General features: G+C 34.7%; 2 protein-coding genes and 1 non-coding gene across 3 annotated transcripts; all 3 read left to right on the top strand.

The window, feature by feature from the left end:
• The first annotated feature begins 6,009 nt into the window (after positions 1-6,009).
• On the top strand, positions 6,010-6,999 carry LOC131875228 (cysteine-rich repeat secretory protein 38-like). The gene has a single exon (XM_059219295.1). It carries the CDS (start codon positions 6,334-6,336, stop codon positions 6,997-6,999), a length of 666 nt encoding a protein of 221 aa, XP_059075278.1. The 5' UTR covers positions 6,010-6,333.
• Positions 7,000-7,061: 62 nt separating this feature from the next.
• Positions 7,062-8,268, top strand: LOC131078710 (uncharacterized). Its single transcript, XR_009372147.1, has 3 exons — positions 7,062-7,199; positions 7,295-7,440; positions 7,735-8,268. It is a non-coding gene; the product is annotated as an uncharacterized LOC131078710 (transcript).
• Positions 8,269-8,353: 85 nt separating this feature from the next.
• LOC131855866 (cysteine-rich receptor-like protein kinase 6) lies at positions 8,354-9,250 on the top strand. Its single transcript, XM_059219294.1, has 2 exons — positions 8,354-8,512; positions 8,615-9,250. The coding sequence occupies exons 1-2, from the start codon at positions 8,354-8,356 to the stop codon at positions 8,990-8,992; spliced, it is 537 nt and encodes a 178-aa protein (XP_059075277.1). The 3' UTR covers positions 8,993-9,250.
• The last annotated feature ends 16,173 nt before the right edge of the window (positions 9,251-25,423 follow it).

The following is a 25,423-nucleotide window of genomic DNA, read 5'->3' as shown; positions in this document are numbered from 1 at the left end:
TACATTTTGCATAGATGTTTGTAACTGCAACTTATGGCAAAAATCTTATACCCTTAATACTTTTAATACCTGCCCATAGGTCTATTCTCTGCCTCCCATTTGCTGTGTAGGTAAGAGAGTGCTGGCAAAGGTTATTGTGTTAGGTTTTATAGCTGCAAATCACATTTGCTCAAAAGATTCAAATCCTAGTCATAGAAGATTATCATAAACACCCTCAACCTGGACTTCCATCAATTTTGCTTTCCTATTGAAGTGTCATATTCAGGTTTGTATTCTTTGTGTAAGAAAGTCGCAGCTATAAATGAAGAAATAAAAGTTAAATAGAAAATCCTAATAAGCAAGTTTTTGTACATTATAAAGCAATATCGTTCTGGCTGCTACCCTGCTTCTATCTTGTCAAACTCTAGGTGGTTCAGAAAGACTATAGAAAGGAAAGCCCCTACGGCATGCCGAAGATGATGTTGCTGCTGCCACGGGACGAAAGACACAAGTTGAGCGAGAAGAAAAAGAGGGAAAAAAAGGTTAGGAAAGTATTTTTTCTATTCTCTTAATTTAAGACAATTAAATAATAAAAAATATAATTTAAGACAAAATTAAATATTGTCTTAAATTGATGTCTTATATTTGGTTTTCATTTTATGATTAAAATGATTACAATCATGGTTACGATGACAATTTTGTATTAGTAGATATAATTTGGGTCAAACAATTAGATTGGTTTGTGGTTGATATGATTGCATTACCTAATAAGATTGATTAATTATTAGAACCAAATACATAAGTTGATTAGATTAAGATTATAGGCACATAAGAATGGTGATAAGGTAAGTATGTGGACCTACAATATGAATAAATATATGTCATTTGTAGTTATACACATGCATAAGATATTGCTCCAAACTAAGTAGGCACAAATCTAACAAGAGAAATAGATTGAAGATGCATTTTTTAACATTAAATTTTTATTTATGAATAATGAATTTTCAAGTATGTGACATCTCAAGCATGCATCGAGTAAATGCAATAGATAGACAAACTTGTAATTTATGAAAGATGAAGATTCTTTTTCAATATTCTTTTCTTTTTGTACATGTTCTCCCATGATTTCTTACAAAACAAAGGATATAATATTTAATATTTAATTTCTTATCTACAAAAATAATTCAAACCAAAAAAAAAAATGTTAATGATCATATAAACCTCCTCTTCAATTGATTGCCCCCATAATATTCAACTAATTGAAAGAAAGAAAATCTTCTTAGATGCATTTGATATAATCATAAGCATAAAAAAAACAGATTAGCAATAAAATGCATTATAGGATGATAATAAATAAAAGTTTAAATACATATACTTATCACAGAATTAGAGTATAGGAATCATATTTAGAAGAGTAAAACACGAGAAGCAATGCAATGGACTAGAGATAAGATAAAATTTATTATCTTTGCCGCATGCTAAAGATAATGGTACAGATGAAACTAGGTACACCTATATGACCTCTATTTCTGGGTCAAAGTATTATGTGGCAGTTCCACAGCCACAATCTGTACAGTGTCAAAACAATAAGTGGGGAAAATAAAGTAGGTGACATTTGATTGCTTGGGGGAGGTCTGGGCAACAATAGAAGAGTCAACCTTACCCATGTTAGAATAAAGTAGGATTGTCCTGCAACACATATAAAATAGGATGAATGTTTCATGAACTGATTACTTTCTAATATTTTGTTAACATACATATGCTAAAAATATTATCTTTCACCTTGGGTCTTTTAAGTAAGGATGGCTCTTCTTAAATAATAATATAATGCAATAAATGATTAAACAATAGAATATTTAAATATTTTGAATAAGAATAATGTATTAATACATTAAACGGGTATATAAATTTAATATTTTTTCATTTAATCATAAAATATGTTTAAATAATGAAATTTATAATATGTTAGATAATATAATTTCAAATATATATTTCAGATATAATTAATATGGTATTATGGATTCATTTATAAAAATACCAAATAAATACAATATCGTGTGATAGTATATTTTGAAGTAAACATTTTTGTACTTGGAGGAGAGAAAGCATCACCAAAGTGATTCTTTTCTATCCAACAATGAAGCAATATGCTTCCCTGGCTTTTCTCCAAATTGGAGAAACTTGATCCTTCATAATAAATTTAGAAAGCTAAAGCTCACATGATAAGATATGGTATAATGTGTGATTATTGACAATATATGTGTGCTCATGTATATGTGTGTGTATACACACATGAGCATGCATACATATATGTATATATTCATATACATATGCATATGCATACATACATACACACATACACATACACATACATATACGCATACACATACACATACACACATACACATACACATACACATACACATACACATACACATACACATACACATACGCATACACACATACATACACACACACACACATACATAAATACATACATGCATGCATGCATACATACATACATACATACATACATACATACATACATACACAAACAAGATTGGGGTGTCTTGTCAAGCTACCCAATCTTGTAGCCTTAACATGGCATTTGATCCATTATATGAAAAAGAAGTTGAAACATATATTTATTGAAAATTTTATTTATACATTAATGGAACAAAAAACTGCAAGAACAATTACATATATAGAGAATTTCAACAAGAAACAAAATTCAAAATTTTTATAATGTTTCTAGGCACTTACATGCTCAGGGTTTCACTCTTCTTTTAAAATCTGATTTTAACTCGAGTATATAGCTCTCATGGCTTCCTTTTACACTACCAATACACCTACGAATTTATGAGCTTCTCTCACTTCTATTCTTTTCCTCTTCAAAAGCTAATTTCCTACACTTTTCTCCATTCAATCCTTGGAGTAGCTTTCAAATACTTTCTCCAACCTTTCTACTAGTGATTGATGTCTCTTAGCACCATTAAATCTTATATTTATTATAGTTTAAAACCACCAAGAAGACATACCAAAATATTCTCTTTTTTTTTCTCATAACTTGACCTTTGAAATTCTTTCAAAAATGAAAAAGAATGTATTAAAAGCATAGTTTTTCTTTGAAAATGTATTGTTAATATGGTTTAACCATATCTTATTCGTTGATTCTATATTTTTCTTTGAAAAATGAAAAAAAATACTAAATGAAGTGATGATCCTTTATTAATTGAAGAGTCATTAATTACTTTTCCAAATTTCACTAGTTTTTCCCTCCATTTTCACACTTGAATTAAAAGAGTTTTAAAAAATGGAATTTTATATTACTTTCCTTATGAAAACTTATAACACTCCACAAGATGTTCTTGATGACTATCCTAGGCCAAAGCTACAAATATTAAACATAGAAATACAATTATTTTTTTAGTGATGCAGGAAAATAATGTATTTATTTTCTCTAGCAAATTGATGTAATAAAGGCGAATAAGGAATATGTCTGTAGGCTCGTGAAGTGGAGTGCAAATCTTTAAATCAATAGGCTACATATTGAGAGTAATCACTATCTGATCATTTGAGAAAACCAAAAAGCTAGTCCAACCCACAGCGACCTAGAATAATAAGAATGGAAAGTGTGCCATCCATTTAAATATTTATTTTTTGGAGTTGACAACATTTTCTAGTTGAGGAAAAATTTCCATATTAAAATTTGAAAGTGAAGAATCTACTTCTAGCTTATCACAACCCAAATTTGCTAAGACATATGCTGCTCTATTACCTTCCCTGAATACATGAGAGATGCAACATTCCTCAAATGAATCTAGTAACAACCATGCTTGATTTAAAATGTAGGAAAGTTTTTAGTTAAATGAACATCTGGAAATGCAAGCTTTAACTATGATAGAAGAATATCCTTCTACATAGATCCTAGAGAACCTTAATTTTTTTGCCAATGTCGGTCCATTTAATAGGGCAAGAGCTTCCACCAAATTATTTGTTCCAGGAGGAATAGGAGAAGATTTGACTACCAAGAGAAGACCTAAGTGATATCTAATATAAACTCCAGTCCTTGAATCATTAGGGTTTACTCTAGAAGAACCATCAAAATTTAATTTGACAAAGCCAATTGGAGGAGGTTGCCATTTAACTAGATCTCTGTTAATTGAATGATTTCTCTGACCAAATGTATCACAAAAAGAGGGGATAGTTATACCTTTCCAAAACTTGATAATATGACCATCCCAAGACGAAACATTAAAATTGCTATTTGTGTTCTTGATATAAGCATTAACCTATTCTGAAGTATATTTCTCAATTCCCTCTAGAACCAATTGAATTAGAGAGTCTACCTGTCTAAAAATTCTTTTGTTTCTTTCCCACCAGATTGACCATATGACTGTTGTCAGGATATATTTCCAAATGCTTTCAAATAAAGAATTTGTGAATAGGGAAGGGCAGGATTGGAATAACTCCCATAAAGTATAGGGCAATGACATAGATAGATTCAATTTTTCCAAAATATGAATCCAACATTGCTGAGAAAAGGAGCACCTTAGGAGTAGGTGATCCACAATTTTAGTTTCAGCTTTGCATAATATACAAGTGAAAGAGTTAGCAATATGTGATCTTTCCAATTTATCACCTGTTAAGATCCTCTTTCTCAAAGCTAACTACATAAAGTAGCCTTCTTTAGGAAGTATCACACTATTCCAACAAAATGAAAAGGCTCTACTCTTAACTTGTTGGTTTTCCATATGTTGGGTTGCCACATAACCATCTTTAACTGAGTATTTAACATCATGTGTTGGAGCCCATATCAATTTATCCTCTTGATTTGAAATACACACATCTTTTTGTCAATATTTTCTGAAAACAAATCCTTTGGTCATCTCTAATCGGTAGATCCAAAGGGTCTTTCCAAATGACTTTCCCTGAAAAAATTTCCAAACCAATAACATAATCTATAAAAAATGAGCCCCAACAGTTTTTATAGTTGAAATAGCATCCATTAGAAGTTCTAAAAACTTTAGAGGAGGCAGACCATTCCACGAGTCCTCCCAAAATTGAATCCTCTCACCATTGTGAACCTCCCAAGATACATATCTTGTAATAACCTACCTACAAGACATCATGAAGTTCCAAACAACTGACCCTTTTGGAGGGTCAAGAGTAGTTATGACGCGAGAAGGATTTAAAGAATCCAAATACTTTTCCTACATGATTCTGCACCTCTTAGTATCTACTTTAAAATCTATTTTCCATAGAAGTTTACCCCCAAAAGAAATGTTCCTTTTAAATAAGTCATGTAGACCCACTCCCCCTCCTGCCTTGTCATGTACCATTTCCTGAGTTGAGATAAGTGGGATCTTTTTTTCTTTTGACATATTGTCCCTCCATAAGAAACCTCTAATGAGTTTCTCAAATTTTTGAATGACTCTAGCAGGGGCTTTGAGGACTAATGTGTAATAATTAGGAATGTCAAACAAGACTATTTTTATTAGGAGTAATCTACCTGACAAGGACAACCAACGGGCCTTCCATGTGGAGATGGCATTCTTAATTCTGTCGATAACAACTTTTTTAATAAGCTGACTTATTAGCACCCAAAAAAAAAGAATACCTAGGTATGTGGATAAATTATTATCTTTCAGTTTAACAATTTAGTTTAACTAATAATTATAAATAAATCAGATATTTATATTTATAATTATTCTATTTCTGGAAAAATTGATCTTGTTGACCTAATACAGATTTTTTATCTTAAAAATTTGAATTTGACTTTAAAACTCTCCAATAACATATATAAATATATATAAGCATGTATTCCTCTTAGAACCTGCTACCTAGCAGCTACCTAGAAACTATCCTTCTATGTTATTTAATTCAATGCAACCAATGACGGTTTCCGACATGGTATGTCAACAATAATTTTCTATTAAAAGTCACGACACTAAATTATTGAACCGCGTTTCAAGACTAAATGAGTTTTCAACATACAAGAGGATCATTTATCCGTCTAGGTCTGAATACACACGGCTTTTCCAAGGCGTGCCCATGACTTTTTTCTGTTGTATTTTTCTGAGAATTGAAGTAGAAAATGCTGCCCTGACTCATCCAAATCAAAATTGTTCAGATAAGCAAATTCACTTAATCGTAGTTATCTTGACTATAACTTCTAGCAGTGTTGATATGGACTAGAAGAGCAAGATGAGGTGCAGATATTACTTTTCTCTTCTTCTTTTGTTCTCTGTAATGAATTTTTCATCTGTGATATCCAGTTCCAGATGGTATAACTGCAATAATGATTCAACTTACACCGATTGAAGTACAAATTCTGCTAATCTGAAACAAGTCATGACCGATCTGTTTAAAAATACACCTCAAAGTTCAGGGTTTAACACTTCGTCCTTTGGTCAAACACCCAACAAGATCTATGGCCTTCTGCAGTGTATTGGAAACGTATCAGCAGAGAAATGCTCAGATTGTGCACAACAAGCAAATAATTCTCTTCATGAAGTTTGTGCCAACAGCATAGGTGCCCTGATAGTCATGGATGATTGTTTTCTGCGCTATGACAACTCTAATTTCATTTCAATACTAGATATCAACCAATTTATTTCTCTGTCTAACGTTAATAGCATCTCAGGCAACATGGATGATTTCAAGGCCACAACCTCTAGTCTCCTCTACAAATTGTCTAATCTAGCTTACAACCCTGCAAATAAGCGATTCTCTATAGGATCGGCCAGCTATTCCCCATCCCATAATGTATACGGGCTCGTTCAATGTTGGAGAGATTTATCCATCAATGTTTGCAGAAAATGCTTGTTTACAGCAAGGAATACTGTGGAGAATTGTTGTTCTGCGAAAGAGGGAGCTCAGGCCATCTCACCAAGCTGTACGGTCAGTTTTGAGATATACCAATTTTTCGACACTATACAGTCATCATCCCCACTTCCTTCCCCAGAAGGTTCATCTGCGCAGATCCAATCAAAGAGTAAGCACAATCACTTCTTTTGATATTTGTTAAATTATTCTCTTGAATATGTTTATATTGAAAACAATCTACACTGCAGAGAAATCAATTGAAACGTTACCCATAATTTTGGGAGTTGTGGGAGGCTTGTTTCTGGCGTTGGCTATTTGCCTCATTGTAATGAGAAAAAGAGTTAGATCTGCCGTTTTTGGGAGGCCAGTTACTATAGTTACACACAACGAAGGTGCTGTTTCGAATTGCCTTCTTTGTAACTACTCTTCTTTTCTGTTGCTTTAATATTAAATTTTCTAAGATTTTCCAGTTTTGATTCATCTCCAGAAAGGCATGAATATTCTCCCGAATCGGGGTTACTCATACGTGAGTAGAAACATTTCATCATGAGCTTAGAGGCGTTGGCAGAAGCCACACAAAATTTTCATGAAAATAACAAGCTTGGAGAGGGAGGCTTTGGAAGTGTATACAGGGTGTGATTATAGTCTATCCTTTATCTGAAATTTGAATTATCACTGTAGTCATATGTTGTAGATTTCTGGATTAACTGTGCCAGAAAAATTTCATTATCGTTTCAGATTACACTTATCCGATCATGCAGTTTTGTCTGAAATGTTAATGAATTTCTCTTTACACAGAAATCTACTAAATCTCTTAATGGACTGTAGAGCCAACCTGAGTTTAACTGTAATCATAGATAAATTAAGATATTTTTGGGGTATTAGATAAGGGAGATGCGCAACTCTAATTATGCATCGATCTTTCAGGGAACAATTAGGGACGGAAATGAAATAGCAGTTAAAAAACTGTCAGCAAGATCTACACAAGGCAGCAAAGAATGAATGAATGAAGTGAAGCTGATGTCGAATGTTCAGCACAGAAACCTTGTGAAGCTATTGGGATGCTGCGCGGAGGGAAATGAAAGATTGCTTGTTTATGAATATTTTCCCAACAAAAGCTTGGACAATTTTCTCTTTAGTAAGTTAAATTTCTATCGTTATTCCCTATGATTAATTTTGCAGAGTTATTTGAAAGATATTAGATGAGTGATAGAATAAAATTGAGGTTACAGATCCAGAAAAGCGTAGACAGCTAGATTGGCCTAGACGTTATAACATCATCATTGGAATTGCCCGAGGCCTTCTGTACCTTCATGAAGATTCGCAGCTGAGAATCATTCACAGAGATATTAAAGTAAACAACATTTTGCTGGATGACAAACTCAATCCTAAAATAGCTGACTTCGGTTTAGCCAGACTTTTCCCTGAAAACGAGACACAAATCGAAACGAGAGTTGCAGGCACATAGTAAGTACAACAGTAATGATATCTGTGTGCTTTAGAATTCAGATTTTACAGATTTTTTAATGAGTATTGTTGTATTGATATGGGCAGCGGTTACATGGCTCCAAAGTATGCCATGCTAGGACAGCTGTCAGTTAAAACCGATGTTTATAGCTTCGGCGTGCTAGTACTTGAGGTTGTGAGCAGAAGGAAAAACATGGATTCCAATCTTCCCTACGAAATGCAAAATCTATTGCAATGGGTAAGAAATATAATTTGTCACAATGGGTTTGCCTTCAATAGTGTTTCTGAATGCCATACACCAAAATTAAAATGAATTGATGTTGTGTAATGTGTTATGCAGGCATGGGGACTGTACAGAGCAGGAAAATTGTTAACTATGGTTGGTTCAACAATAAAAGAAAGTTGCCCGCAGGAGCGCGTGGAACGATGCATTCACGTTGCGCTTTTGTGTGTACAAGCTGATGCAGGAGTTCGTCCAGCTATGTCGAATGTTGTTATGATGATATCAAGCAATTCTGTGACATTGCCAAATCCAACAAAACCAGCATTTTTGTTGGCTTCAGAAGCAAGTGCAGGATTAGCGGTAGAAAGGTATGAAAACTATGAAAATAGCACACCCACATTTACAGAGTCACAGACATCTGGAACGACTGAGTCATCTGATTCGGGCATTCCTTCTGTAAATAAAACCTCTGTTACTGAATTGCAACCAAGGTGAGCAGTTGTTGGAATACTGCATATTACCATTGTAGATTTTACTGCGGGGCTATTTGAAAGGTATATTTGGCACATCAGAAATGTGAGTAATATTATTTATTAATTCTTTTTGGTAAAGTTTGAGTCCTGCAGAAATACTAATTGACAATGTTTAAACCGCCATTATCAAAATAGTTTGAACTTTAATTGTGGCTCGATCGGAGACAGTGGTCCAACTTTGATAGGTATTACTAAAATGTTCCTGTGACTCATGATAATTTGCAACCTTGGTTTTCGTGTAGTCTTGGAATATGACCATCCTGTGGTCTATTATGAACTGAAGTAGAAATTATAATCATCGTTTCACATTGTTGTTTATTTGATGCGTGTGGGGAAACGGATGTATTGATTCTATTGGGCTACCTATATTGTTTTTATTTAAAATATTTTATTAATATTATTTTAGAGGTTTCTATATAACTTTGGATAAATATGGTTTTATTTAATAGGTGAAATGTTTGAATGGATGTGTAAATGACAAAAACTGATCATGAAATATTGAAAAAATAATTTGGAGGGTTTTTTATAATATTTTTCTTTAATAAATTATTATAGTTTTATCAAAATATATTTAGTAATTTAAATGGATAATATTAGGAATCAAAAAGTTGAATAGAAGGATAAAACTGTTATTTGTAATTTATAAAGTATTCGTGTAAATGTAGATGAACTAAAAAATAATGAATTATAGATAATGTAGATTTTACTTTGTACATAAAGTAGATTTTTTATTAAGTTGAATTATAAAATTAGTTGGCTTCTAAATATGGAACTTCTTTGTAGATAAGGTATGACTATTGTATTATCAAAAATTCTATACTGGTGCAATTTCACACCTACAACTTTGACTTGGGACTTGCTTAGATTCAAGAAAGAATGATTATTTTTTTATATTTTCATATGAAAGATTTTATCTTGTAATTAAAGAGAAAAAGATATTACCAACTTGCATGCTTGATTTCAGCGAAATTATCCAAGATGGTAACATTACATATGGATGCCTATATGATACACTAATGTCATGTGAATTTTTAAAATTTTAAAACAAAATTTATTTGTATCATTTATAATGTGTGTTGTAATGCTTAGAAAAGAATATAACATCCCTTCCTTCCATACTGAGAAAAAAAAGTCTCTTTTCACCATTTTTCAATCATCTTTTGAGACTTTATTGCAAGAAACTCTCCTTCACATGGGGAAAATCTACTAAAATATGTACAACAACCACTGCAATCTTCAAGAAAATATCTTTGGTTATCATTATCTTTCTCTTGCAACAATTAAAGCTTCCAAGCTAGTGCTTTATTTTTGAATCATTTATAAGCATCACATATTCTTTATTTTTGTAGTGTTACAAATTATAGATAGTAACAATTTCACACTTATGCAAGGAACTCGCCACATTTATGAAAAAAGTATATTCCTAGAATTGAAAGATTCTAACTTCATAAATGGTAAGGATGAAGTGTCCTCAATTTAAAATTTTAATATTAATGAAATTATCCTAGACAAAATCCCATATGCAAAAACCCACACAATGCACTAGCATATTGAGAATTCTTAAGATTATGTGCCTTAACCACATCGTTTTTCATATGAAAGGACTCATATATGGTCCTAAGGGGTCACACATGTGTTTTAACACATGTGTGACCCCTTAGGACCACTTATAACCCCTTATAAAATCCTAGTGTGTACAATGTACCACTTACGACCCAATTTGACCACATAGGATCACATAGTGTCTTGTGGGGTCCTATGTGGTCCTAAGGGGTCACACATGTGTTAGAACACATGCGCCACCCCTTAGGACCACTTATGACCCCTTATAACATCTTAGTGTGTAAAATGTACCCCTTAGGACCCAAGACAACCACATAGAATCACATAGTATCCTAAGGGTCCTATGTGGTCCTAAGGGGTCACACATGTGTTCTAACAGATGCGTGACCCATTACGACCATACATGACCCCTTATAACATCCTAGTGTGTACTTGTACATACCCCTGAGGACCCAATAGTGTCATAAGGGGTCATATGTGGTCCTAAGGGGTCACACATGTGTTCTAACACATGCATGAACCATTAGGATCACAGTGTCCTAAGCAGTCATATGTGGCCCTAAGGGGTCACACATGTGTTCTACAACATGTGTGGCCCCTTAGGATCACATAGTGTGCTAAGGGGTCATATGTGGTCCTAAGAGGTCACACATGTGTTCTAACACATGCGTGACCCCTTAGTACCACTTATGACCCCTTATAGCATCCTAGTATGTACAATGTACCCCTTACGACCCAATTTGACCATATAGGATGACATAGCATCCTAAGGGGTCCTATGTGGTCCTAAGGGGTCACACATGTGTTAGAACACATGCGTGATCCATTAGGACCACTTACGATCCCTTATATCATCCTAGTGTGTACAATGTGATGGACTTGTAAAGCATTGAGAGGGGTGGTGAATCAATGACATAAAAAATAGTACTACTTTGAACATTGACTGGTAGATAAACATAACAAGTTTGTTAAACAATATGCATGCAATAAAAAATGATATAACAACATCCACAACAAGTAAAACATCTACCATAACACAAGTGTTTATACGTGGAAAACCCAAATAGGTAAAAACCACAGTGAGATGGGACTCACAAGTTAACTATATGTAGTAATAGATAACTGACCGGTTAGGGTCTACAAAATGCTCTTCTAGGAGTGAATCCTGTTAAAGATCCCAAAGCTTAGTTAAAAGCTATACATTGTAAAAGGTAGTACCCTCTAAGGAGTAACCTCGGTGGAGGATTTCTAAATACAAACTAATGGATCACCTGGTTAGAGGATTTAAACAATGAGGCTTGTTAGAGCTTACCCGATTAGAAGATTTGATTGTTGTAGTGATTAGAAAACAATAGGTGATGTGATCTAGTAGTAGCACAATTTTCTTGTATAGATCCTCTTTTGTGCATTTAACTCCTCTTTACCAACATACTTTGCAACTTAACACTTTGGCCTTTACACATAGCATATCACTTTTGCTCATACAAAATAATTCATTGTGATGTCAATATATAGATATTTTAGATTTCATGTCGGTCTTTAGAAATCATAACACAATTACCTAGGTGCAATGTATCTGGTCAAGTGATCATAACTCATCACAAAAATACCGCCAAATCTTGTCGGTAAGTCATCATGACTTGTGATAACTCATCACATAATCAGTGAATAAAAGTTGGAACAATCAATACCGGTTGGAATTAAACATATAAACCATTATCCTTGATGCCCCTATGATAATCTCCACTGGATCTTCATGTTGCTGTTGCGTTATGTATATCGATTGGTTGTCTCCATATATATATCGGTTGTCAGCAAGGATCGGTTAGAAATAAACCTCTAGAATATCGGTTGTAGTATAAAAAAATTTGAAGTTACACCGGTAGAAAATATGAATATATGTGTGTGTATGTGTTTCATCAATGACAACATATGATGAATTCATTACAATCATCATCATGCCAACAATCTCCCCCTTTTGCATTGATGGCAACACGTAAAATTTTTTTAGTAATATCACTAAGTGTGCTTACAAAAAAAAATATACACATATACACATACTCCCCCTTAGTAAATACATCATACAAAATTTAAAAAAACACACATACATATTTCTACTCCCCCTTTGACAACAATGCCAAATTGAAAAACATATATATATATATATATAGAAAAATTTGTATCAAAATGTTTTACATATACAATGAAAATAACATTAAAGTTCCACTTAAATTGTAATAAGGCATGTTTCCATGTTTCCAACACGTTCTTAGTGTACTCAAGTGTAGACATAATCTGTGTATGGAACTCTTCCATGGAATCAAGTGTACAGGTTTCTGGAGTAGCTAAAATAGCTTCTGCATTCTTGTAGGCTCTCTGTAGTATGTCCACTTGGGATGTGAGTAGACTCTTTAATTCCTTCAGGGACCAGAATCTTTTTTTTTCTCAAGATCACAGGTATCCAACCTATTGTGCAAATCATCCACAAATTTTCTAAATGCAAAAATAGAGTCTTGAAGTGGCACATATGCATTGCATATCTTTTCTAGCTCTTTCTCTGTTTCAGTCCACCTTTTATTGATATCAAAATAAAAGAATGAAACATTATAAGTAGAAGCAAGATATTCCCTTGTTGTTTCAATAGCTTTTCTTAACAAATCTTTATTCAAAGATAGAACAAGTTTCCCTATATCAATTGCTTTCATAAGCTACTCTCCACGCCTCTTCCTATAACTCTTCTTAGCATAAGTTTGTACTACTTCTTCAAGTGACTTAATTTGGTCAGATGCATCAACAACCAATTGACCAAGTTTGCTAATAGGGGTTGTCAGATGTCTTGTAGAAGTTTTTGGTAGTAGACTTCATAAAATATCTATTGCATTTTGAATTGTTTAAGCTTCTATTCTTTTCTCTTTAAGTCTCTTCTTGTGTGCTCTAGATTTCATGATAGTTGCAATCTTCATCATTTTAGATGCACTCATATTATCAATAATTATAGGCCCTGATATGCCTAATGAGTCATCATCATCTTCAACAATTTTTTGAATGACTAATGTTTTTGCTAGTTCAGAAGATGTTACCTTAAAACAATTGCTTTCTCTTGTCCTTTCTCCGTTTCCTATTCAGAAATCTGTGTGTCAACATTTTCATTAGATTCTTTCTAAATGTTCTGTGAAACTGGTGGGGATTGGGGTTTCTCAGGTTGTTCCTTTGCTAGTGCAATATCCACTCTTGGTTGAGTTGGCAGTTTCTCAACTGAAGTAACCTGTAAGTCAGTGATTGCAGGTGGCTGCATATCTGGTACAATGATGTTTCTAGATAGATCAATTGTATCCTGAATATCATCAACAAGTTGGATGATAATGTCATCCTTCTTCTTGACAGGATATACCACATCAACTTGCACAATTTATTCTTCATCCATTTCAGGTCGATCAAGAATATCTTGCTCATCCTTAGAAGAATGTATAAGATCTTCTGAGTGTTTGATATTATGAGCAATCTGATGAGTCTCAGTCTCAATAGGTTGCACTTTTCCATTGACGAACTTCAATCTTCTTGTTTTTTAAGCAAAATGAACTTTATACTTATCAACCAATTCATTCAACTCATCCTTTGACAACTCAAGAAAATACTGTACAAATATATCATCTATGATTCCTTTTTCTTTCTTTATTGCTTCCTCCCATTTATTCAAAAGAATAGTATACAAGGAATTAAGGATATCCTTTTCAAGATCATGTGGTAATCTATTGTAATGACACAAATGATTGATTACCTATTGAATGATTTGCTCCTTTTCATCTTTAGTGAAAGAATCAAAATGTTCTCTGACATTGTCAAATCTGTTTCTCCCTAATGTCTTCACTATCCTCTCAAAGGTAGTCTCAGGCTTGTAAGTTGAAATATCAAAAGGCACAGTTGCCTTCGACACTTCCTTCACTTTATTTTCTACTCTACCGGTTGCTTTCATCTTCTTGGGTTCTTCCTTAGTGTCAGTACCTTCAGATTCTGCTTGGAGAATTAGTTTCCAACCTCTTTTCTTAGATGCATTCTCCTTCTTTGCATAAACTTTAGGTGTTGGTACCTTTTTGGTTTGGACACTTCGTGTCACTCTTGTATTTTTCATCACCAGAGGTGCTTGCTCAGCCTTCTTTTTCTTACCTTTACCACTCATGGTAGGAACAATACTGGTTTCGGCTTGTGCAGTCTGATCTTTAACAATATTCAATTTTGCCTTTTTTTAATCCTTTGATGATTCCAACACGTTATTAGCATAACCAATCAGCAAGTCATAGTTGACCTCATAACTCATATCTTCCATTTCTTCTTCTCTAGGCTCAATTGCCTCCATTAAATAGAAATTAGTGGTAATTGTGAAAACAATGTCCTTAGCAAAATGTTTTACCACATCCTCGAGAAATATTACTCCCATGCTTATTTTCTTTTGAAACTCATTGAAGTATTTATTCATTGCAACAGAAAATGTGTTCTTCACAGCCTTAATATTGTTCTTAATCTCGGCAGATATCGGTAGATCCTTAGACCATTCAAGGTCACCTATTCTTGGTGGGAAATTCTGGAAATAAAACAATAGATCGATCAATAATTGTCCAAATTTAAACTTTAGACTACTTTCCTTCTTGATAGACTGAAGATTTAACATTAATTGGCTCCTTATGGCCTCACATAGGTCATAATTAGCATTTTCAACTATCATCTTGTAAGCAGTATGCACCGCTATTGATGGAACAATATTTAATTCTATAGAGTAGAATACTCGGTAGCCTATAACCATAGCTGCTAACCTTACCCCTGGGTCCCTAATGTTATTGATAGTAAAAACATGCTTATCAGATGTTGATCCAGTAAGGGTGTATATTGTCTCTTTTGAAATACGCCTCACCATAGGTACTTCACCGGTTGAGTAAAAACTAGTTACAGCTTGAATAACTTCCTTGGTTATAGTATGAGTCCTTTCTAAATACATGTTTTCTCCATGAACTCGACTCAAAATAATTCGAATATGTTAATCTTCAAAATCTTCAAGAAAGTAAGTTGCGTTATGAAAACCTTTTTCATAAAATCTAATATATTATGTTTGAATCTTTCCATTCTCATCACAAAGGGATATTAACTGAGAATATATTGACAATGATCCTAAATCCTCAATCTTGCAATCAATGTAGCTAGACAAATCTCCTTTCACTACAACACCACTAGGAACTTGTGATAAAGCATTATAAGACATAATTTGTTCTGCTTCAACAACTTCCATAGGTTCAGATGTAATCATTAATCTCTCTAATAGTTTAGAAGATGATGCCATTCTAGATAAACTAGATTCGAAGCAGGATTTTTCAAAGAAATACCTTATTTCATGCATGCTGCCTCTTTAACTAGTTGAATGCTCAAGTGCACACTAGTTTAGTCTTCTCTAACCTTCAAATCTACTTGATTACTCAAATCACAATGAAACTTCGATAAATAACAACCAACAATCCTTTCTCAGCTTTGCAAGCGCTCAAAAATTCTTTCTAGTATGCATTAGGGTAAAAATAACAAAGTGAAAACTCACTTTTATCCTTTTTACCTACTGCATTAAATGCTCACCCGTTAGGGTTACAAACCCTAATTACACCTCTTAATGATAGATAGATGTAAAACCAGTTGATAACCGATTGACAAAAAGTTATCAAACTTTCATGCATTCAAATTATCTTACCGCTCATTCATTTCAAGGGGTCTAGAGGTGGATTTACCATTAAGTTTCCCTTAGCCATATTAAAAAGGCTTAATTCACCAGTGTAGGATTCTCCACATTTGGTGAAGGAACAGTTTCTTCTCTAAGTAAGTCATCACTCTTCTTCTTCCATATTTGATTCATTTCTTCTTTGGTTTCTTCAACATTAACTTTCTGCTTTCCTTTTCGATCTTTAGAAGGGTTGACCGATTTGCTCTTTCTGGATCTACAGAATTTTGCCAAGTGTCCCTGTTTGTGACAATCATAGCAGGCCATACTAGATGATTTCCAAGATCCTGCATTACCTCTCCTGGTTCTTCTTTTGCAATTCATAGCCACATGACCAAAGTTGTTACAGATGGTGCAAATGCCATTTGTTACCTTTTCCATCTCAAATGGACTAAACTGATTGCCTTAAGGTCTTTGCCAGTTCATGTTGACTCGGTTGTCAAAATTTCTCATCCAATTGCCATTTGGTCTTGAATGCATATGTGGTATAGGATTATTCGCTTCATATCTACATTCAACTGATCTATGTCCATACATTTTACATGTGAAGCAATGACCTTCAAATTTCTTGGAAACATACCTAGCATTAATATTGTAGCTTGTATTTCTATTAGGTTTGTCTCTACAAACATTTTCAGTGTGACCAAGTTTATGGAAAACAAAACAAATAGGTTTAAAGACCTTCTTACTAGTAGGATTTTTGACCTTAGGAGCAGATTTATTCTTAGGAGTGTTGCTCTTGGTACTAGAGGATTCACCTTTTTCAGATGTGTGAAAACCATGTCCAAAGGTATCACCATTCATCCTTTGTGATTGAATTTGTTCTTCCAGCAAGATAGAACTTTTATTGAACTTTTCCAAATTCCCATTTTCTTCAGTGAGCTATCTCGTGAGATCTTCATTATGTTTTGATAGGTTCTCTCTCAGAGATGATGCTAATTCAAGATCTAGTTGTAGGTTCTCTTTTTCTTCTCTTTCTGCATTCAAATACTCATGCAAGGTAGCATTCTCTCTCTTGATCTTGGCAATATCATGATCTCTTTCTTTGGTGAGATCTTCAGCACTTCTCCTAGTTTCCAGTTCCTGACTCATGCGAATAGAAGGACCTTCTAGCTCTCTCCTCAGATTTAGCTTTTCACTGTTTAGTTTTTCAACTTCCTCAGCTAAAGCATCAATATTGGCCTCATCTGAAGAACTATTATCTGATATTTGTAACAATTGTTCAGTTAACTCTCTTCTTTTGACTTGAGAAGATTTTATTTTGATCCTTACAGTTTCAAGCTCATTCCTACTAGCCTCAAGCTCTCTAGCCATCTCAAAGTAGCTCATATCCCCCATGACAGCTTTAGGGTTTTCTTCCAAGCGATTAGGATTTAAGGAAGTTACACTCTGATACCAATTGATGGACTTGTAAAGCACTAAGAGCTGGGGGGTGAATCGGTGACACCAAAAATAGTACTACTTTAAACATTGACTGGTAGATAAACTTAACAAGTTTGTTAAACAATATGCATACAACAAAAAATGATATAACATCCATAATAAGTAAAACATCCATCATAACACAAGTGTTTATATCTGGAAAAACCAAATAGGTAAAAACCACCGTGAGATGGGACTCACAAGTTAACTATCTGCAGTAATAGATAACTGATCGGTTAAGGTCTACAAAATGCTCTGCTAGGAGCGAATCCTATTAAAGATCCCAAAGCTTAGTTAAAAGCTATACCCTGTAAAAGGTAGTACTCTGTAAGGAGTAACCTTGATGGAGGATTTCTAAATACAAACTAATGGATCACCTGGTTAGAATATTTGAACAATGAAGCTTGTTAGAGCTTAACCGGTTAGGGGATTTGACTGTTGTAGTGATTAGAAAACAACAGATGATGTGATCTAGTAGTAGCACAATTTGCTTGTATAGATCCTCTTCTGCACACTTAACTCCTCTTTACTATGATACTCTATGACTTAACCCTTCTACCTTTACACATAGCATATCACTTTCACTCATACAAAATAATTCATTGTGATGTCAATATATAGATATTTTAGATTTCATGTCAGCCTCTAGAAATCATAACACAATTACCTAGGTGTAGTGTATCTGGTCAAATGATCTTAACTCATCACAAAAATACCGCCAAATCTTGTTGGTAAGGATAACTCATTACATAATTAGTGAATACCGGTTGGAACAATTAATACTAGTTGGAGTTAAACATATAAACCATTATCCTTGATGCTCTTGTGATAATCTCTACTGGATCTTCATTTTGCTACTGAGTTATGTATATCCACTGGTTGTCTCCATATATATACCAGTTGTCATGAAGTACCATTTAGAAATAAACCTAGAGAGTATACCGGTTGTAGTATAAACAAATTTGAAGTTAGGGCAGTAGACAATATGAATATATGTGTGCGTATGTGTTTCATCAATGAAAACATATGATGAATTCATTGCAATCATCATGAAGCCAACACAATTTACCCCTTAGGACCCAATTTGACCACATAGAATCACATAGTGTCTTTAGGGTTCCTATGTCATCCTAAGGAGTCACACATGTGTTCTAACACATGTGTGACCCTTTAGGACCAGATATGAACCCTTATAACATCATAGTGTGTACAACATACCCCTTAGGACCCAATAGTGTCCTTAAGGGTCATATGTAGTCCTAAGGGGTCATGCATGTGATGTAACACATGCATGACCCCTTAGGACCACATATGACCCCTTATAACATCATAATGTGTACAACATACCCCTTAGGATCACATAGTGTCCTAAGGGGTCATATGTGGTCCAAAGGGGTCACGAATGTGTTAGAACACATGTGTAACCCCTTAGGACCACTTATGACTCATTGTAACATCCTAGTGTGTACAATGTACCCCTTAGGACCCAATTTGACCACATAGAATCACATAGTGTCCTAAGGGGTAATGCATGTGTTCTAACACATGTGTGACCCCTTATAACATCCTAGTGCATACTTGTACATACTCCCAAGGACCCAATAGTGTCCTAAGGGGTCACACGTGTGTTCTAATACATGTGTGACCCCTTAGGACCACATGTGACCCCTTATAACATCCTAATGTGTAAAACATACCCCTTAGGATCGCAGAGTTTCCTAAGGGGGCATATGTTATCCTAAGGGGTTACGCATGTGTTCTAACACATGCATGAGCCCCTAGAACCACTTATGACCCCTTATAACATCCTACTATGTACAATGTACGCCTTAGGACCCAATTTGACCACATAGGATTATATTGTGTCCTAAGGGGTCCTATGTGGTCCTAAGGGCTCAAACATGTGTTATAACACATGCGTGATCCCTTAGGACCACATATGACCCCTTATAAGATTGTAGTGTGTAAAACATACCCCTTAGGATCTAATAGTGTCCTATGTGGTCCTAAGGGGTCATGCATGTGTTATAACACATTCGTGACCCCTTAGGACCACATATGACCCCTTATAACATCCTAATGTGTACAACATACCCTTTAGGACCATATAGTGTCCTAAGGGGTCATATGTGGTCCTAAGGTGTCACACATGTGTTCTAACACATGCGTAACCCCTTAAGACCACATATGACCCCTTATAACATCCTAGTGTGTACAATGTACCCCTTAGGACCCAGTTTGACCACATAAGATCACATATAGAATTTGAATTAGTATATGATTTAGTCATTTTCTCACTTCCCTTAATTTTCCCCACATGCGTTTGAATTAGTATATACGATTTATTCTTTCTCTCTCTTCCCTTAATTTGCTCAACATGTTCATTTAAATTTTTAAATATTTTAATGTAGTATAATATCTTTAATGATCTCTGTCTCTTTCTATGATTAATGATCTCTCTCTCTCTCTCTGTCATTAATGATCTCCCTCTCTCTCATTAATGTTTTAATTTAACGCATGAGATATATAGATAAATAATGATCTCTCTCTTGCTCTCTTTAAAATAATATATATTTCAATTTGAATTATTCATGTTTCATGTTTCAATTTAATGCTTAAGATAATTAATGATCTCTCTCTTTCTCTAATTTAACAATTTTAATTTAATATTTTAAATTGAATGCACTTCATGTGTGTGTGTGCTTATGTAAATTCTAACTTTATGATGTACCTAAATAGATGGAGGATCAAGATCATCATGCACCTATGCCTGATCAGGATCCACCTGCAGAGGCTCCTAATCAGGATGATCGCCATGCACATCCTACACAACAGGACAATCTCCCCAATATTGGGACTATATTTCATCATAGTGACTAGTAGATGCAAAAATTGAGAGTATTTTTAGATGACCCACAGATGGATGGCATGTAGAAGAGTACATACCAATCCATTTATTAGAGTTTACAAGCATTGAGGGATTATCTAGTGAGCCACACCTCATTTTCCCCACAATTTATTGATTCTATTTATAGACAATTGAGGGTTGAGGTGAGGGGTCCTGATACATTGGCGGACGTGCAGAAAGTAGTCCCCAAGAAAATCATTAAGGAGTAATGTTTTCCACAGTACCAGGAGAAGAGTAAGGTGAGAGGATATTAGGTCACATGATGCATAGATCCACTAGTATCAGAGAACATATACCCATGCTTCTTAGTTGCTCATAGTCGTTATCCTAATAACAACCAGATACCTTTATACTTTTCTTTGCAGGTGTTTGTTGAGGTTCTCTTGGGTATGAGACCCAACTACCTTGACCTTCCAGGATATTACGGACATGGGAGGGGTAGAGTTGCTGATAAAGAAGCATATCATAGGCGTGATAGATAGGTGCCCACACACAAGTAGCTTGTTGGTGAGATATTTATAGGGATAGCCCTAGTCCTTGTCCCCACAACTGATCATGAGTGTTCGTACAAACTGGCTTCCTAAATATCTATTTGTCAGCTTCTTCAAAATTTTGAGAAATTTTATGCTTCAAAAATCTAGTTCAAGGCTCAAATGAAAAAATATTGAAAACCCAAAAACATAGGATGATAGTGCTCAAAGAAAGCTTTCCAACGGCTATAATTTTATTACATTGTGAGTTTATTATGATCTTGTTTTTTACATTTTACGAAATATTGGTTTTTCAACGAACATGAACTTCTATGTTCAACGCATTCAAAAAATAGTAAACTAACTCAAAAAAATTATGAAAAATATCTATTCCCTACATATTGAAGTCTTCTTTCTAACAAAAAAATTTAAATTTTGATATATATAGAATAATTATGTGCTACAACATAGATGTATGTTTGAATTGTAACTAGTTGGACTTCAAAACTTAATAAAATGAAAAATATTCAACATATCACTATCAAACCAATTTCATGCCTTGGATATTGATGTTACAAACCAAAATTTGAAAGAATTGATTTTTTATCATTTATAGAAAAAATGTTTTGCATTTCGAGAGGCACATCACTCTTAAAAAATGTTGTTTGCTGTAAAAAATTGCTTTTCGAGGGAGATGGAAAAATTTTAAAAAAATTCTTCAAAATTTAATTAAAAAAATAAAATTAGAATCTATAGCTAAAATGCTACAAATCACTAATCTACATCATCTTCAAATTCTTAACAATTTAAAAGTTATAGATGTTAGAAGGTGAAGATTATTTTTAAAATGTTCATCTCAGTGTCAAAGTTGGCAAAAAAGTGGGAACCATTATTATGAGTTCACCCAATTAAAAATAGAGAGGAGTAAGAAGTGATGGAGACAAATGTAGACATGGAGGGAATGAGAGATATAGGTAAGGTAGAGAGAGAAGAGAATGGGAGAATTCATAAAGGGAGGGGTAAGGGGGGAAGGATGGAGAGGTGAAAAATAGAGAAGTGAGAGACCTAAAGAGGTAGAGAGATGTGAAGTATATATCCAGAGAGGTAGATATGTGGAGAGGGAGGGAGGGAGAGAGAAAGATAGAGAGGGTATAGAAAGTATGGAAGTGAAAGGATATTACATAGACAATGGAGAAAGAGAATAAGAGAGAAGATTCTAAGGAGGGAAGGATAGATAGAGAGGGTGAGGGTGAGGGGCAAAAAGTGAGGGAGGAATCTCTAGAGGAGAGGAAGGGAGAAGAGGTCAGGAAAAATAACAAAGAGATAGAAAGGAGTAATAAGGGATGGAGGGTGAGGTAGTTATAGATAGAGTGATAGAACCAAGTAAGGAAGAGATAGAGAGGAAAGGGGAGAGAGAGAAGATAATGAGGGATTTCATAAAGGGAGAGGGGTAGGTGGGAGAGAACTCAAAAATGGTGAGATAGATAGATGAGGATAGAGAGAGGTGGGTAATGAGACATTGATGGAGAGGTAGAGAGGTGGAAAGGGAGGGAGGGAGAAAAAGAGAGGGATAGAGAAAGAGTGGGAGGGAAAAGTGACAACCTAGATAATAGATAGAGAATAAGAGAGAGTGGGGGTGGCAAAGAGAGATGAGGGCAACAAGAGAGGGGGGGATATAGAGGGAGAGTGGAAGAAAGGGAGGGAAAGACCTATATATGAGAGGGAGGAAGATGATTAGACATAGAAGAACAAGGAGAGAGAGGAGTAAGAAGGGATGGAGGGAGAGGTAGACATGAAGAAAGTGAGAGACCTAGGAAAGGAGTAGATAGAGGCGTCAAGAGAGAGATTGAATGTGACAATGTTTGATTGAACTTGACCAGCTTGTTTGAGTTGAGGTTGAGTTTGATTGATCCTCTGATTGTGATTTGGACGTTTGGGGTATGACTTTCTAGGATGATTATGAAAATGACAACGGACTAAGATAGATGTATATGAAGTCTAGACAAGGACTAAAATGATGACGATAATGAAAACTATGCAAGGACTATGGACGATAATAAGGATGCAAATAAGGACTATGGACAATAATAAGGACATAAATGAGGACTATGCAAGGACCAAGGATGATAATAAGGATGTAAATGAGGACTATGCAAGGATTTCCTAAGGTCACAAGTGTGTATAGCTTTGAGTTTTGATTATTGAAAAATGGACTTGGTTTTCAATAATTCTGTGTGTAGGACAAGTTTGGTGGTTTTCCAAGTCTAAGAACAATTGTTTGGAGGTAGATATAGCTGACTGAACTAGTTTTTCAAACAATCTCAGAGAATTCAGAGATACACAGGATAGGGTCTGGAATAGCCCAAAGAACCGACTCAATACTAGTCTGATACAACGATACATAAAAAACCACAAAATACAATCTTAGGCTAGAAAGTGGACACCATTCAATGACACCCCCGCAACAAAATATTGAAACAAGATGAATAGATAGAGAGTTTGGCAGCATTGGCTCCACTCTGTGACACACACTTCTCTGGCATGCCAGTCTCTCTTACCCCGAAGATCTGAAGATCTTGTCACTAAGGGATTTTTGTCTCATAATGCAAGGTACATGAGGGGTATCTATGGGGTATGATCTGCACTCCTGGAATCATAAATGTAGGATTTTGGGCTACGAAGTTGGTTCTTAATGTAAAATTTTGAGGGGTCCTGATCTAGCGACAGATTCTCAGAGAAAGCCACTTAAGACTTTAGTTGAGCTTATCGGTGCAGTGAAGGCCCCCACATACGTTGAATTCACTCAACAGTCTAGCCGCTTGACCAATATATTTATATAACGGCTTGAAAAACCCACTTGAGAGTATGTTGGGAGAGATGATATCCCCAACGCATCCCAATTAGAAGTACCTTTGTGGGGTGATGAAATCCCCAGTCAAAAATACCCCTCACTACATGGAATAAAATTAAATTGGGTGCCGTTATCACCTCCTTCCTTTCTCCCAAGACCATGAAGGCAGGTGGAAAGTTAGTTAATGTAATGGTAGGTCCACCCCAAACATGATAAAAGTTCTTTCCCTTAAGAAAATCAAATGTGATTTAATCTAATGCAACCCGATTCACGTTCATTTTAAAGCCCAAATTGAGGTGTTGAATATGCATGTGCATGTCCATTTTAAACACCAAATTGAAATGTGAAGGCATGCATGTCAATTTTAGCCATTGTTGATTTTAAGGCCAAATCGAAGTGTTATACATGCATGTCAATTTTAACCAATGTTAATTTTAAGCACCAAAAGATGAAGTGTGAGATTATGGATGCATGTCCATTTTAACCACTGTTGATTTTAAGCACCAAAAGAGGAAGTGTGAGATTATGAGTGCAATTGGTCTGATACTAATCCAATCCTTTCTATAAATTCGCCACAAGCTGCAAACAGATGATTAGTAGTAAATCAAATCAACAGAAAATAGAGAATAAAAAATTGACAGAAGAGAATGCGTGATTATACCTGCTCGATTGCATGACTCTGGATAAATGATTGCATAATTCTATGAGATCGAATGCATGATTCTGACAGGGCGATTGCGTGACTCTTTGATTGCATAATGATAACAAGACGATTGTGTGACACACAGGTAGATAACACAAAAAAATAAAAAATAAAAATTGAAACTAAACTTGATCAGAAACCTGCAAAACCAATTGTGAGACCCTAGATAGATCTCTCATCATCCATTCAATGCTAATTAAATCATATTTAACTTGATATGAGAGAACTAAGTTCTTGTATCTGTCGAAGGTTGGTTGATCTTCCCAACCTTGTATCCATTTTTCTTCTTTGAGAACCCTTTGATAACATTTGGTCTGTCTTCTTTGTTCATTTGTCCTTCTGGCACCTGAAATCTTGAATTGTGCCTTACGTGCCATAAATTGTTAAATCAAAAACATGCAATAAAAATAATCTATTTCCAGATTTACTCAATTTCATATAGAATTAAACAGTTCTGAGAATAGAAAAGGAATAAAAACAAAATTATCAGAACTGAAAGATTCAAAATGAATGCGTGACAATACCAGAGCGATCGTCTGATCCTGTAAGGGCAATTGCATGATCCTGTAAGAGCGATTGCGTGATGGGTTTTGCACGAATGTGTAACCCTACCTGGTCGATTGCATAGATCTGTCTATGTGATTGCGGAATGATGTAACCGCGAATGCATGACGAACAAGTATGTCTTGAAATTTGTGCAAAATCTACAAAAAGGAAAAAAATT

Source organism: Cryptomeria japonica, chromosome 4 (assembly GCF_030272615.1).
Source record: "Cryptomeria japonica chromosome 4, Sugi_1.0, whole genome shotgun sequence".
Taxonomy (NCBI): Eukaryota; Viridiplantae; Streptophyta; class Pinopsida; order Cupressales; family Cupressaceae; genus Cryptomeria; species Cryptomeria japonica.
This window is presented reverse-complemented; position numbering and strand designations above follow the sequence as displayed.